The 14,893-nt window shown below is 45.8% G+C and overlaps 1 protein-coding gene across 5 annotated transcripts in view; it reads right to left on the bottom strand.

Annotated features, from left to right (window-relative positions):
- Positions 1–731: 731 nt before the first annotated feature.
- Positions 732–14,893, bottom strand: part of GLI2 (GLI family zinc finger 2) — a 178,006-nt gene continuing 163,844 nt past the window's right edge. For all 5 annotated transcript variants that reach the window (XM_085227967.1, XM_085227966.1, XM_085227969.1 and 2 more), the window contains 4 exons: positions 13,802–13,966; positions 10,325–10,606; positions 6,776–7,112; positions 732–5,878 (listed from right to left, as the gene is read on the bottom strand). In XM_085227967.1, the coding sequence (XP_085084093.1) occupies positions 3,525–5,878; positions 6,776–7,112; positions 10,325–10,606; positions 13,802–13,966 (3,138 nt within the window). In that variant the 3' untranslated portion in view covers positions 732–3,524. The remainder of the gene's footprint in view (positions 5,879–6,775; positions 7,113–10,324; positions 10,607–13,801; positions 13,967–14,893) is intronic.

The following is a 14,893-nucleotide window of genomic DNA, read 5'->3' as shown; positions in this document are numbered from 1 at the left end:
GTCCCGTAACTGATTCATGGGCCAATTGCTTTACTAAAGAGCCAACTTAATTCAAAGTCTATGACCAGCTAACTGCCTCCTGCCCCCCTCCAAAGTTTTAGCCCTGTCCACGTCCACCCACCTCTATACAATTAAATTGAAAAATCAGTGTCTTGAGTGGCTGAGCTAATTCCTGCTGCAGTTAAATGGAACTTTCTCATCAATGGGCCAGACCAGGCTCTAAGTGATTCATGACTGATGTATCTGTTCCTCACTGTATCACTTCCCATCATGTATATAGAGGACAAATTAACTTCTTGTCTCTCCAAAGCCAAATTTCAACTAGTCAGTGTCAGTGTCCATCACATCTTTACTGATCTGCCTCCTTTTGGACACAAATCAAGATAGCTAATGAGCTGTTTTGCCATGAACCTTCCAGTTGCTAAATTTTTCCAGAGCTCACTCTGAGCTGCATTACCTCAACCTCCATCAAGCCACCTCTTCTGAGACCTGGGCAATGTGGCTGTACTCTCTGCAGGACCCCAGCCTCACCATCTCTATCTGCCATCTCCATTGCATTGTTGACTGGAAGCTCTTCAAGGCAGAACCGTTGCACATCCATGCAGTGGTACACACCAGGCCCATCCAGCTCCTTACCATCCATTCCTAGGCACCACCAGAGTCCAACTGTGGCGATGACAGATGGATGCCAGCCACTGTTATCAATAAGAGGCGATAACAGGCACAAGGAATTACGAAAAAAATTACTTTTTAATGTACAAAAGTTTTATATACAGTTTCAGCATGTTACCTCCGTTCTTACGATGTAGAAAACAGCTAAAAATGTTCTTAAGATATAAATTTGACAGAACAATTCACCTACAGTACTTTTAGTAATGATGTCTTCTATACATAATATATACAGTGCTGGAATGGTTATTATAATACTATTTCAGTAAATGAAGGAAGACCATGTCTGGAAAGTCTGAGAAATCTCAAGTCATTGGAGATTTGGTTTTGCTTTTGAGTTTGATATTTTGTTAATGAGACATCTGTGAAGAGGGACTCAGCAGACACTGCTGCCCCATGCGGCTGTTGAAAAAAATCAGATTAGCAGTCAAAGGACACACGAAGGCCTGAAGTGACTCATCACATGGGATGCGCAGTTGCACTCCAAGTGTCCAGGACAACATACAACATCCTAAAATACGTACTGCCCTCTTTTCATAAATGCAAAGGCAAGGGCAAGGTCAGCAATTGCAGAATATATACAGCAGACTATAAAACAATCCCTTTACACATACCTTTCACGAGAGACACAAACCAACAGCCAGACACCTTGCTTTGCTTTCCTGTCCTCATGCACCTAAGATGTGGGACCTCAAGGTGAGAGCATCCTGTGCACACTCTTTGCATTTGAGATGAGCTTGGATGGGATTGCAAGATGCTGAGCAGCACCTCCCTGCACTGGCTGTGCTCAGGGCTATCGGGCAGCAGGGCTGTCCCAGCCACCACTGCCAACCCCAACTGCTGGGGTACGAAACAGCACAAAGTTTTCCTGGAGATAGCATGTGATGTTTTCACAGCAGCTGGGAGCAGTGAGCCTGACACATCAGCTTCTGCAAAAGGAAAGCAGGGATGCTGGGAAACCAGAAAGCACTTTACAGACCTGCTGTCGTCTGATGCAGGGGATGGAGACAGAGGCATGGAGGGGAGATGAGAAGGGGAGAGTGAGGCCCTGAAGATGCATTTGGTCAAACTGTGAGAACCTAGGGAGGATGCCATGCTTGTTCCCTTAACATATGGGGCTATGAGAGCAGGATGCGGAGAATCATCCTTGTCCTACACAATCAGGATTTAAGCAGGGCCTCCTGCCTACACACACCCACCACTTCTACCCTTTTGTCTGGCAACAACAAAAATAAATAATACTACCAGGATTGGCTTCAGTGCCAGGTGAGTCTGGCCTGGAAACAGCTAGAAGCAGTTATATTTTGGTGGAGGATTTGGTTTTGGGAAGCCCTGCTCCTCCCACCTCTTCCCCAAGAATGTTTGCAAGACATTCTCCCAGACAGAGCCAGTATTTTGATTCAAATACCTGTTTTGAGACTATCCAGATGTTTGCCTACATTGCAGACTGCAGGTGCAGTGCTGAACTGAACCAGTCTGGGTACAAAGAGCAGTTTGTGGGTTGGCCAGGGTGTTCTTTTTGAATACAGCAGCTCTTTTCATGCTGACTAAAGCTGGGAGACAGGTTAACGCAGCACTGGGTGGGTGCCAACAAGCCTCCTTGCAGGGCAGTGTGCATTAGCTCATGGTTGGCCTCCCATTAGTACTGTCACGTGCCTGATACATACATGGAGCCTCGGAAGAGCCCTGCGTGGAGTACATCACCCAGCCAAACCCTGGCCAGACCAACTTGCTCTTACAGTGCAGACTCGGCTGAAACAACCAAACACCCTCCATTTCTACCACTTTTTAATGTGTGAGCACTTTATCTTAAAAAACCCAAAGGAAAGCAAAGCTGTGGCAAAGCTGCATGGGGATATGGTAATGCACGCTTCAGAAACACAAGCTTAAAAAGGTATTCAGGACCCTACAGAAGTCCCAGCACCGCTCAGAGGGCACAGCTGTGCGTGTGTCAGCCTGCACACTGCAGCCTTCCTGCCACAGGGGATTATTTCCCAGTGATTGCTGTTCCCAGGCCTCTGCTCCACTCGGCAGTTGATATAAACCATGTTGTAAACACATCTGATCAAAGAGTGCATTCACCTTTCAAGTGTCTCATCAATGCGTCTTTCCAATGTTTTCTCAGAAACACTGCTATGTTTTTATAAATGTACATTTCATATACGCTTCTGGCAATACACTATATTTGATTTTTAAAGGAAGAGAGGCCTTAGCTATTAAACACGAAAGCACGGTAAGGCACTTTGCTGAGAAGCCATTTGGAATCCATGTTCTTTGCAAGGTACAAAGGTATTTATGGTACAAAACAATACTGCTGGCAGAGGGCTTGTTTGGAGACATAACTAACCACTGCTCTCATCAGAGTGGTATACATAGTATGGCTTTAATTCTGATCAAAATCACGTCCTCCCTTTTTTTTTTCTGGGGTGGGCTGAAACTGGAATTTTTGCAAACATAACTAATGGGAAATGATGGGGAGTGCTGTCTACAGGGATGGAGGAAAGGAGGTTTCGTCTTTAACCATGCAGTCTCCTAGCCTGGTGGCGATACTGTTCAGTGCTCTGGGGAACAAAGCCAAAAGTAATACTAGAGATGCACCTCTGCGGTGCTGATCTGCCTGGATGTAGCTTACATAGCTCTGTACAGAGACTTACTTTTTTTTTTTTTTTTTTTTTACTTTAAATCCCTTTAAGGTATTTAATACTTACAAAAAAACAAACAAACAAACAAACAAAAAAACAACAAAAAAAAACAAACAAGTCTACTCTATTGGAACAGATTATTTTTCAAAAGCACATTGATAAACCTGCTTTACACAGACCCCTTGGATAGCGCTCAGGCCTTGTGCTTTACTGTTAGGACATCATGTTGAGAAATTTACTCTCTTCTGCCAGGGTGGTCAGCATGGAGCTCATATCTCCTATTGCCATATTGCTTATTCCCGTGGGTATGGTGGGCAGAGTCAGAGAGTTTCGTGGAGTCGTCAGGCGAGAGGAGTTCTGGGAGAGGTTCTGCAGGATGCTGGGGCTCAGGGTTCCTGACATCAGGCTCGAGTGGTCCCCATCGTCCATGATGGCATCAAAATCTATCTGGGGCGGCTCAAGACCTTGCGAGTCCACCGTGCTGGACACCTGGTTGGTGCCCGGGGATGGCAGAGCGGCCGGCTTGCTGCTCAGTGCGCACTGCTGCTGCCTGACCCTGCAGTCCGAGTGATTATCAAAGCCGCTGTTTTGTTCGTACATGTGGATTTGACCATAATAGTACATCAAATTATTTTCCCTCGTGCCATCTGCACACTGTTGGGTTGATGCTGGCAACATGTCGCCGGTTCTTTTATGCACAGCCTCCATCGCCTCCTGGCCTGGGCTCATGGTGTTTGTAGGGTGAGGAGTTCTCATGTAGCCCAGCTGCTGTACGGTGCGGAGGCCTCGAGGCCTGTTGGCCGGGCTGGGCTCAGCGGGGGGACGAGGTTGGACCATGCCAGTTGGATACGTCTGCGCTGAGCCCATCATGCTCTGCTGGGGCTCAAAGCTCTGCTGGTTGGAGGGCATGATGGGCTGATGGAAAGCCTCCTGAGCCATGGGGAAGTTCATGTGGGTTGGCTGAGATGAGTAGTTCTGCTGGCTCGGTTCGTGCATGACCTGGTTCAGCATTGTGCGCTCGCTGTTGCTGCTGACCATTAAGGATGGGTCGGTCGCCATGTCTATTTGCTGAGGGTGGAGGTGGGGCCCAGGCTTTGTCGCCATGTTGCTACAAGATGGAGAGAGCTGATTTGGGTTTCCGTTGATTGCACTGGGGCTCAGCATCTGATGAGCTTGGTTATACCCTGCCTGCGAGCCCAGATCAGGGTTCATCCCTGGGCCTAGGCTCATCGGCTGCTGCCGCAGCTGCATACAGTTTAGCCTCTGCCCATCCATGCCCACATTTCTTTGCATAAAGCTCTGCTGTGTTACATTCATGCTGTTCTCTGGTAGCTGCATCTGCTGCTGGTTGTAGCTCTGGTACTGACCAAAGTTCTGCTTCTGCTGGACCACTGCTAAGTTCCCTTGTGAAAACTGCTGCTTTGATTGATTGGACATAAGATCAACTGTACCCGAGCTTACTTCGTTCCACTGGACAGGCATGTTATTTTTATTCATGTCTGAGGCCGTGTCAAAGCTCATGGGACATTCTGCCATCATGGGCCCCAAATGGCTCACGCTCGCCTCGGCCACCGCCATCCTGCGCTGGTTGGGAAAGGCTGGTGGCTGCAGCTTCCCACCTCCCTGGAAGCTCTGCATCTCATTGCTGTACCCCATGGAAGTGCTCTCAGCTGCTGTCCCGTTATTCTGAGATTTGATGTACTGTACCACATCATCTGGCAGCATAATGTCATCATCTCCAACGGGCACCTCTGCCTCCCCAGACATGGCTTCCATGGCGATGTTTTCACTGATGCTCAGTGGCCGGGGCGAGTAGTTGTGCCGGGCAAGACTCCCATCAGAGCGCCCATAGCTCTGCATGCTGAAATTCCTCCTGTCTGCAGGATGTGGAGGATGGAAGGGGTTCATGCTGTTGGTGCTGTTGAAGCGGTGAACCCTTGGGAGGGCCTGGGGCTCTCCAGCAGGTCTCCTCACTGGGTCGCTTGCCCGTCTCGTGCAGTTGCCTGGAACCTCATGGGGAAATGCTGCAGCGGATGTATAGCCATAGGTGTTGCCATCACTGCAACGCCTGGGGCCTGGTGGGAGGCGAATGGAGGGCAAGGTGGGCTCTGGCCCATCCATTAGTGAGATTCTGTTCTTCAAGGTCATCCTCTCCATGTTTGGAAGAGGTGTTGGAGGAGGGCCCCCTGTGGCAGCAGCGTACTTGGCTTTCAGCCTGTAGTGCTGAGCTGGTGTGAGGTTGAGTAGGCCCGGCATCCCGCTGCATTGGCTCGCCTCACTTGACCGGCGAGAAGCATCCGTTGAAATCGGGTCATAAGAGTCAGCAGAGCTCGTGTTATTGGGACGGTGCCCGAGCTGTGAAGCCTCGCTGGAGCGGCGGCTGGAGAAGTATGGGGAAATCCCTGATGATCTGCGGCTCACGGTGTAGGCAGAGCTGATGGTGCTTGTCGTACTATCACGGCGCTCATTGATTTGATTCAGCATCGTAACCTCATTGACAGACAGCTCCATTATTCTTGGATTAGGCAGCGTAGCAGAAGAACCACCACTGTTTTCTAGAATAGAGCCTAAGAGAAAGATTGTGGGGAAGGAGAAGATTTAGTCAGTTGAGAAATTCCAGTTGATAATGTTCTTAGTTCCAAAACAGAGACACATTAAGGCACCCCTAAGCCCAGCTGCTGAGGAAGTGCCCTCACATGAGCTTCTCTTAGCGGGGAAAAAATAGGACTGGTTTGAACCATACCATAGGGCAAATGAGTAGCTACAATTGCAGCTGCTTACTGGAACAGAAACACAACAGTCAGGCACAGGAGGCTGCCAGATCAAAAACTGACAGTCAAGGGTTCTTCCCACACTAAACCAAGAAACTTCAATATACTAAGCCTGAGGTTTAGTGCAAACAAGGACCTTGAGACTTCTTGGCAAAGAAACTAGAGGAGCACAAAAGGGATCATAAAGACACCGTTATCAAGAATCTCCAGCCAGTGGAAATCTAGTACATGAACCTGTAGGCAGTAGCCATTATTGCTAATGGCTATTACTCTTGAAGTAACAAAAAGCCTGCTGGGGCAAGAAAATGTATGGAGGAATTGGCTGGTTTGCTGCTCTGCTCCAGCAGTCTCTTTGGAAACACACCAGCCCTTGGAGAACTGTTACTGTTGGAACAAATCCAGGTAGTCTTGTGGCTGCCACTAGGATGCTAAAGACTTCTGCAATTGGGTTCTGGACATGCCAGAAATAAGATTCCTCTGCTTCCCTTCACAGCTCTGCAGTCCAGGTCTCTTTTGCACATAACCAGACAGCTGTGCTTCCACTCAAGTTCTCCATTTTACCTAACATCTCTATCCAGCAAGGACTGACTCAGACATCATAAGAAACAATCCTACAGGGCAGACTTTTGGTTATGAGACCTGAGACAAGTTCTGGAGCATTCCTTCAGGACAAGGCCTAGGCCCATGGCTTACCATTTCCTGAGATGGGAGGCAGCTTGGTGTTTCTGCCTTGTGGAGCTGGGTTCACCCATGAGCAAGAATCCTTAACTGTCTTGAGTTTCTCTTTCTTGAGCTGTTCAAGTCGTTGCATTGTTGTCATGTGTTTCCTCAGTTGCAGGCTGACTGTCAAATTACCAGATGAGACCGTTGAGTCCACAACAGGAGCGTTGTCATCCAACGCCGTCAGATCTCCCAGACTTCCCCCGCTGTGCATGTTCATTTCTACTCCACTGTCATTGTTGTTGGTGCTGCCCAGGGGTGACGGCTCACTGCTGCATGATGACTGGCCACCAGGACTGGACTGACACATCTTGGGAAGGAACAGAGGAGGAGTTGGACAAGTGAAAAGAAACTAGGAGCTCAGTACCCCTCAATGGGTTTCCCCTCATGTTACCCTTCTCTACCATAGGATCTCAGCTCTACCAGAGAACATGGACAGCTTCCCTGGAGAGGAGAGCAAGGCATCACCTCCAGCTGGAGAAACTATGGTGTGTTCCAGTGGAGGATGGAGAGGAACAAAACAATGTTCCAGTAAAATATTAAGGGGCAGAAGCTTTTTGAAGGAAAGCAGCACATGTTACCTGGTGCAAGGCATATGGCAGCAAGCACTGGCTTATCTAACATAGGATCAAAGCCTACATATTTCAAAGACAACGTATTTCTGTCCATTCTATCATATAATTGGATTAGCTGACAAATTTCCCACCTAGGTAAAAACCTCATTCACTGTTTGCAAGCTCCCACTTACAGATAAGACAGATAAGCAGCATAAATACTTAATTTATTTACATTGGAAATTGCATTAGAATTGGGTAGTTTATTTGCTATAGACATTAAAAGGTCTGAACTTTCTCTGAGGTAGCATTGGTGCTACCTGACAGCACACATAGCTTCTCTGCTTGAAGCCCATGCTCCAGCAACTGTCAGAAAGTGGGAGCACTGAAAAGGCAACAAACTTTGCCTGAGGCCAAGGTGGGAGTGCACGGTGATGTTTTACTGTTTTACAGCAGCTCTCACTGGCAGGTCTGACTGGCTCTGATTGCCTCATAGCCCTTCAATCAGGATGACAGAGACTGCAATCCTGGGACTTAATGGTGAGCTGTGATATTCAGAACAACGGGATAGTGAGGGTCCTGAGACACTGTTACGTTCTCTTTTTTCTGTGTTTGAATAAATATCCTCTGTTCCCCACCATCACTTCAGTCTGCATGCCTCCACCTCCTCTCTGCAGGGTTAGCTGGAGACAGGAGGTCTGCTAGAGACCGTACTTTATTCAGCAATTTTAATACAAAGGATTTCTTTGCTCACCTTAGTACCGACTGTCCTTAGGAAGGTAGAGTAAGGAAGGGTAAGCAGGAATAAAGAACAGGTTGTTAGGACAAAGACAGTAACGACAGAAAAGACCATGTTAGTATATGGAGGAAGAGGGGAGTGCAGAATACAACACAAATTGCTAATATTTCCTCATTCCATACCCTGCCTTCCCTGCCATAGTATCACAGAATGGCTTGGGTTGGAAAGAAACTCTAAAGTCATCTAGTCCAACACCCCTCCATGAGGATACCTCCCACAAGATCAGACTGCTCAAAGTGCCACACAACCTGATACTGACTGCTTCCAGGGATGGGGCATCTGTGGACAGCCTGTTCCTGCACCTCACCACCCTCTGAGGAAAGATTTTCTTGGATATACCTAATCTAAATCTCCCCTCTTTTAGTGTAAAGCCATTACCCCTAGTCCTATCACTGCAGACCCTGGTAAAACTTCTCTCTCCACCATTCTTAAATGCCCTTTTTCAGTTTTTGGGCCAAGACAAAAGCCCCTTGGAAAGCCCTCCCACCAGTTTCTGTGGGTTTAGGATTAGACCAAAGCTGGATCGACACACAGGGCCTCAGAATTAAGGGAAGTAGTGAAACATCTCACCCCTCTCACCACTGATTTTAACCAGGAAACATCAGATGATCCTCCAGGATAGATGCTGCTCATTATTCATGCATGAGTGAGGTGCTGGACAGGGAGAGTGTAGAGGAGCAGCGGACACATGGGTCCTGCTGTCAGTAAGATATCTTGGATGCAGCCCTGGGAGCACAGAGAGCTAGGAAAACAAGCCCACACTTTCTGAAGAAATTGGGTGGGGAGCTGTGATTGTGGCGGTTTTGTTTTTTTTTTTCATTATTAAAAAAAGCACACAGAGGAAAAGTACTGGAGAGAGGTCATTCTGTTCACCAATTCTCACGGACCATTTTTATAACCCAGTGCAGAGTGTTATTAAGGTAAAACTGTTCTTTTAGTCAGAGACATTTTGGATGTGAAAATGCTCAAATCCTTCATAAACAAAACATGAAACTCATTACTAATTTGTTAAAAATTACATCCCTTAGCCTTTTTCAGAAAATCTTTGTCCTTTCAGGGTATGTTGTTTGGTTGGAACAGTGATCTTTTAGCCGGATTCAAGTCAAGAAAATATATATTTTGGAGTTCAAAGTCCTTCCAGCTCTACCAAGAAGTCTGGGGACTGTATTTACATCCTCCTTCAAAGGCGAAGGCCTTTCTTTCTGCCACATCCGGCCCATATTCTGCCACACTCTGAGCTGGTGCAAGAGACCAGGACTTCAGGAATGAAGGTGAAGAGAACTATCAAAAGGCAAAAATGCTCCTATGCATTCAGTGCCCCATCTCCTTCACCAGCAGCAGTATGCAGAGGAGCAGGTGGGCTCCCTGCATGTGCTGGATGAGTTTTGAATGCACTTGGGCCCATCACTGTATGTACTTTGTTAGCATCACTGACCATGCTACTGCCTACTGTGGAGTTGCTGTAATGGCTGGAATGTTGTTAAATAGTCTTTGTTTCAGCTTGTGGCAACTCACAGGGCTGTAAAGTATGATCACGGTTGACTGCAAGCTCATATTCTGTGAGTCAAATAAGAAGGACTGTTCATTCCAGCTCACCTGATTATTGCAGGCATCACTTCCCCACCCTATCATCCCACAGCAATCCTTCCTGACATATGGGGGTCCTGCAGTGAACTGATGTACCCCTGAGCAATTAGCTCTAGCTGGGACAGAGGGTTGGACAAGATGATCTCAAGAGGCCCCTCCAGTTAACTCCAGTGAAAGAAGAACAGTGAGGGAGGTGGGGAAGGAGGAGGGAGAAAAGGGATGGACTTCTGCCTAAAGATACATTAATCAATCTGTGTCCTACATCTCTTGTGCAATTTAAATTGGTGAGGAGGGTACTGCAAATCTGTGGTGTTGCCACATTTTACCCAAGTGTACAACATAGGCGGGCCAAGCATGATATCACATAGCCCCCGTGACTCCATGGATGGAAATTTGTGCTGCTGGGTAGGAAAGTACAAAATGTTCTGGACTGTGCCCTGACCTGCAATCTCATCTTTGAACCTGAACTCTAGGGTGTGGGCAGCTGAAGAGCAACTGTAAATGGCATGCAATGCTTCACGCCCCCACTGTACTGGAGAAATTAGGAACCGTGTGAGTTCTGCTAAGAGCAACTGCTCTTACCACAGAATTCTCTGTTTTTATCGTCTTGACTTGTAAGCAATCCTCCATGCTCCTTGTGGTACTGTTGGCCTCGGGGCTCTCCTCTGACACCTTACTGCTCTGCTTGGCACTCGCCTCATTGTCCCCATTTTCCTTGAGAGGAGGTGGCCTTGGGTGCACGTCGTTGCGCTGTTTCTTTGTGACGTGGGCATCAGGTCCGTGTACAGTCTTGACATGTTTCCTGAGCGAACTAGGGTCTGTGTACCTCTTTGTGCAGCCAGGGATTTTACAGACATAGGGTTTCTGTAAATAAAAGCAGATATTGTGTTATACTTAGAGCAAGCCCAAATATTCCAGGTGCATTATATGGGCTAAGAGAATATAGTGAATATGGCTGCTGGCAACAACAAAATATGGGGCATCTGCTCCACAGGGTTGTCCAAGACCAAGATACTCCCGATGTGATATATGGGCTGCTGCTGATCCACACAGACCTGGCCAGTCATTTGATGTTGGCTAAACTCCTTGTTTTCAGTTGTTGGATTAAAAGACAGCTAAGAATTCATGAAATACTTTCCTAATATTACTTTCCCATGTATGTATTTGCTCGGGTGACCACAGGAATGTTTCCTGATTACAAATGGGCGAGAGGTGATGTAGAGGACTGGCCATAGCACGTTGTCTCTGCCAAGGTGGGGTCTGCATCGTGAAAATGCCTGAGACCTGGCTGATGGAATTCCAGCAAAACCAAGCCGGACCAGAGTAACCCTAGACAATCTATCATACCACTCCAGCACCTGTCACCTTGCAATCTGTTATTGTGCAAAACAAACCACAGACATGCAATGTTTTTACAGACGATAGTGCTCTAGTCCTGAATTCATGAATCATTGATTGCCACAGGAAAACAAGGATGAAGCCATGCTTCTGAAAACAGAAGTCAGCAAATGGATACTTTTCTTCTTTTTCTTCTTTTAACTTTTTTTTTTTTTTTTTTTTTTATTGAGCTTCCAATTCGAAGAGCATTAGCACCACAGTTCTTTGAGCTGATGCTGCTGTACTGGAAGCTCTGAATTCATCACAATTTCCACTTTCAGCCTCACAGCTACTCTAAGTATTTTTCTGCCAATGCACTGGAATAGATCCACAAAAAAAAACACTCCTATAGAGGCTGTTTGAAGGCTTCCCAAAATGGCCATTCTTACTCATTTTTTAATCTGTTTTCCAATGTTATCCAGAAGCTTGCGTAAAAAAATACAAAGGAGTGTGTACTATAATCACAACTATAATCACATGAAAATCACCCAAAATCTGTTTCTTATTCAAAAGCATGCTTCCTGGCTGATCTTGGCAGGTCATTTGAATAAACTAAATGCTTGTAACACCACACTGAGGTAAACATTTAACATATTTTAACACTGGGTAAGCCAAAGCACAAAAAGTAAAATTGTTTATGAATCTCATGCAACTCCTCCTATGAGGCATTATAGAAATATTATTACTGCTACTAAAACTGATTCTGAAGAGCAGATACCACCCTGTGCTAAAAAAGCAACATTAAACAGTTCAATGCTACAGAATGCAATAGAAGAGGAAAGAATCCTATCTGTTATCTGAATCTTTACTTTGTGTTGTTGGATGCAGTCTGTGTAGGGTATCAGCACATTAAGTCAGGAGCACAAGGAGCTGGATGTTACTGCCCTATAGTTTCACATCTGTGCAAAATGGGAAAGCAGAGGAGCAGGCACCTTGCATTCAAGCTTTGCTCAAATGAAGAGTCGTGTCATCACAGACTCTGTGCAGCTCCTGATCTGGATCACTTGGGAAGCTGAACCTATTTGAAGAAATGTAATGTAATAATACAGCCAAAGGCAAAATTCCATATGTAGGAATATGGGACATCTCTCAGACAAAGAGAAGGGAAGACTCTGGCATGTCTAGGAGGGATCCTGGAAAAGCTCTAGGGATCAGAGTTCAAGTGATCTATGGGCAAAAAATAGTTCACATAATAAGATTAGTTCACGTGTGCTTCAATGCACGCAAACTGGTCAGAGAGTCTGTATCCAGTACTGAATGTTGTACTAGAAGTCTTGGTTCATTCAAGTAAGGATCCTTAGGGATGGAAGAGGCACACAAATTTGATTTAAGATAGGAAACAGTGCTGTACTAGCAGGAGACTTCAGTGTCTTGACTGACGTACTTAACTTGAGAGAAAGAAGAGTGGCTTAGCAGTATAGTGCTGTGGAAGGGAAATAGCAAAAGTGAAAGAGACATTGCATCCAACTCTGGAGGAAGGCATAGGAAGCTTCCAGGGCTGGAAAACAAGCTATTTCTAACACATGAAGTTTTATCAGTGAGAATAAATCACACTATCTACCACTCAGTAAAGAAACTTTAACAGAAAACAAATTTTGTTTTAACCAAACACCAGCTACTGAGAACGCAGACTAGTGTGCTCAGCAAGTGGGAAGTTGCACGTCCTGTTGGTCACTCCTGACCTCAGTGTCTGCACAGCTTTGAATCAACCCCAGTGCAGACACAGGTTAATTTTAACCTTCATCTTGCTAAGGAAGGCAATGGACAAACCTGGCATTTGGGATCATACCCAAACAAATTGAAATAGTACTGGGATCCAGGTCTCAGCATCACACAGAACAAACGGGTACCCTAGAGTCTGAATCCTTATTCTGACTTCAACAGAAGAGCTTCAACCGAGCTGCGGTTATTACTGGCAGATATTATGATACCAGAGATAGAAATACTCCCCAAAAGTCCTTTGTAGACACAGCATCGTTTTAAAAAGCTCTCATCCATGACATTCCATTCTCCAATAGTCTATATTTAACAGTTGCAAATTAGGCTGCAGACTGAATTCTTCATGGCTGCAAACATTATTAGAACTTCAGAGTGTTGTTTTTTCTCCCCCCGTCAGCTAATTAGTGGTAATATAAATTTCAATCGTCAGCTATGGTTGATTGCAACAGACCATCACATGCGTTACAATAAAGGCAATTTCCTCTGCTCCCCTAGTACTAATAGTGAGTCTTAATTAGCCAAGGTTAACAAAGCATTGCATTGTGCTCTATCATTGTACATCAAACGATGGAGGAAGTATTATTTCCAGTGTGTCAGAATCCCGGGTAGCTGTTATACTACTGAGAGTCTGTGCCACACTAATATGAAACACCACATGCACAAACGTACAGTCCTATTCACACTATTAAAAATTATGAATTTGGAAAATGCTCACTTTAATTTCCAAAGCCGATTAAGAAGTTTGCATACTTTAACATCTGTTTATGATTTCAAACATGGCTTTCATAAATATAAAGCTAATATGGTCTGGCTCTTCAGCAAAATAAATCCCATTAAAAAATAAGAAAAACCTCTCATTACAGCAGGTTTCTTTTTACATGAATCCAGCATGTAAAGTGCATGTTTATTGTCAGCAAAATTAAAAAAAAGCCCTCCGTTGAGCTGCGGTGAGCCCAGGCTTACCTCATTGGAATGTGTCCTGTTCTGGTGCTTGGCTCTATCCGAGGCATTGGAAAAGGCTTTATTGCAGCCTTCGTGTTCACAGACGTAAGGTTTTTCTCCAGTGTGGGACCTCAGGTGTGTCTTTAAGTTCTCCAGGCGGGAGTAAGCCTTGGAGCAACCCTCAAACTAAAATAAAAAAAAAAAAACCAAAACAACACGAGAGGGATGATTAATTAACCAGAAAAAATTGATTTCCCTCCTGCCTAAACCCTTCTCATCTGTTTCTCATTCTTTCTTTTTTTTTTTTTTTCCCTTCCCTTTAAAGGGCTTGTGTTTTAGGGAACAACATCCACTTTGTTGGGAGAATTCCCCTCCCTAGGCAGGCTGAGAGTTTCAGTGGTGACTCACACTTAAGGTGCTGCTCCTTGTCGGGTACACACCTGACATTTCAACAAGAAACTGCTTTTTCCAGTGGGGATGAACAGCTCTCTATACTCTTAGCCATCCCTTTGCAACTAACATACTCAGAGATGGAGATCCTTTCCTCTCATCCAGAGAATTGATGGCTTCTCGACAGCTTGACCAGCCTTGCAGCTTCCCTAGCTCCAGAGCTGGAAAGATCAGACCATTCTCTAACACACAAGTAAAAATCTAGCAAGCTTTGAAGTTTCCCAAATTACAGCTTGGGTCTACTCTCGGAAGATGCTGTGGTCAGGCTGTCTGACATTACCAGTTTAAAAAACAAGGCTCTCAATCTTGAAGACAGATGGATTCTTGGACGAGAGTACAGGGCAGAAGCCTTGCTCCTGGAAGGAAACCAGCTGCCCACACAACGAGAAGGAGCAGCTTGGGAGATACAGTCAGACTTCAGGAGATGTAGTCCCGCCACCCTCTGCTCTGCTTGGAAGTTTCTCCCTGCACCTGCCCCATCTGCAGCATGAAGGATCTCACCAGTCACTCAAATCCAAGAGGTTGTCTTAAATGCTCTTTGATGAAGCATGTGGGAACTTACAAATGCTGAATTTTAAGAAATGCAGGGCTTTCCTTCCAAATTCTGGCTGAATGCAGCCCTCACACCAACCATGGTGTGAACTTAGGTGCAGCAGTTCCTGC

Source organism: Meleagris gallopavo, chromosome 7 (assembly GCF_905368555.1).
Source record: "Meleagris gallopavo chromosome 7, MGAL_WU_HG_1.1, whole genome shotgun sequence".
NCBI lineage: Eukaryota > Metazoa > Chordata > Aves > Galliformes > Phasianidae > Meleagris > Meleagris gallopavo.
Note: the sequence above shows the minus strand (reverse complement) of the source record. Positions and strands in the feature narration are given on the sequence as shown.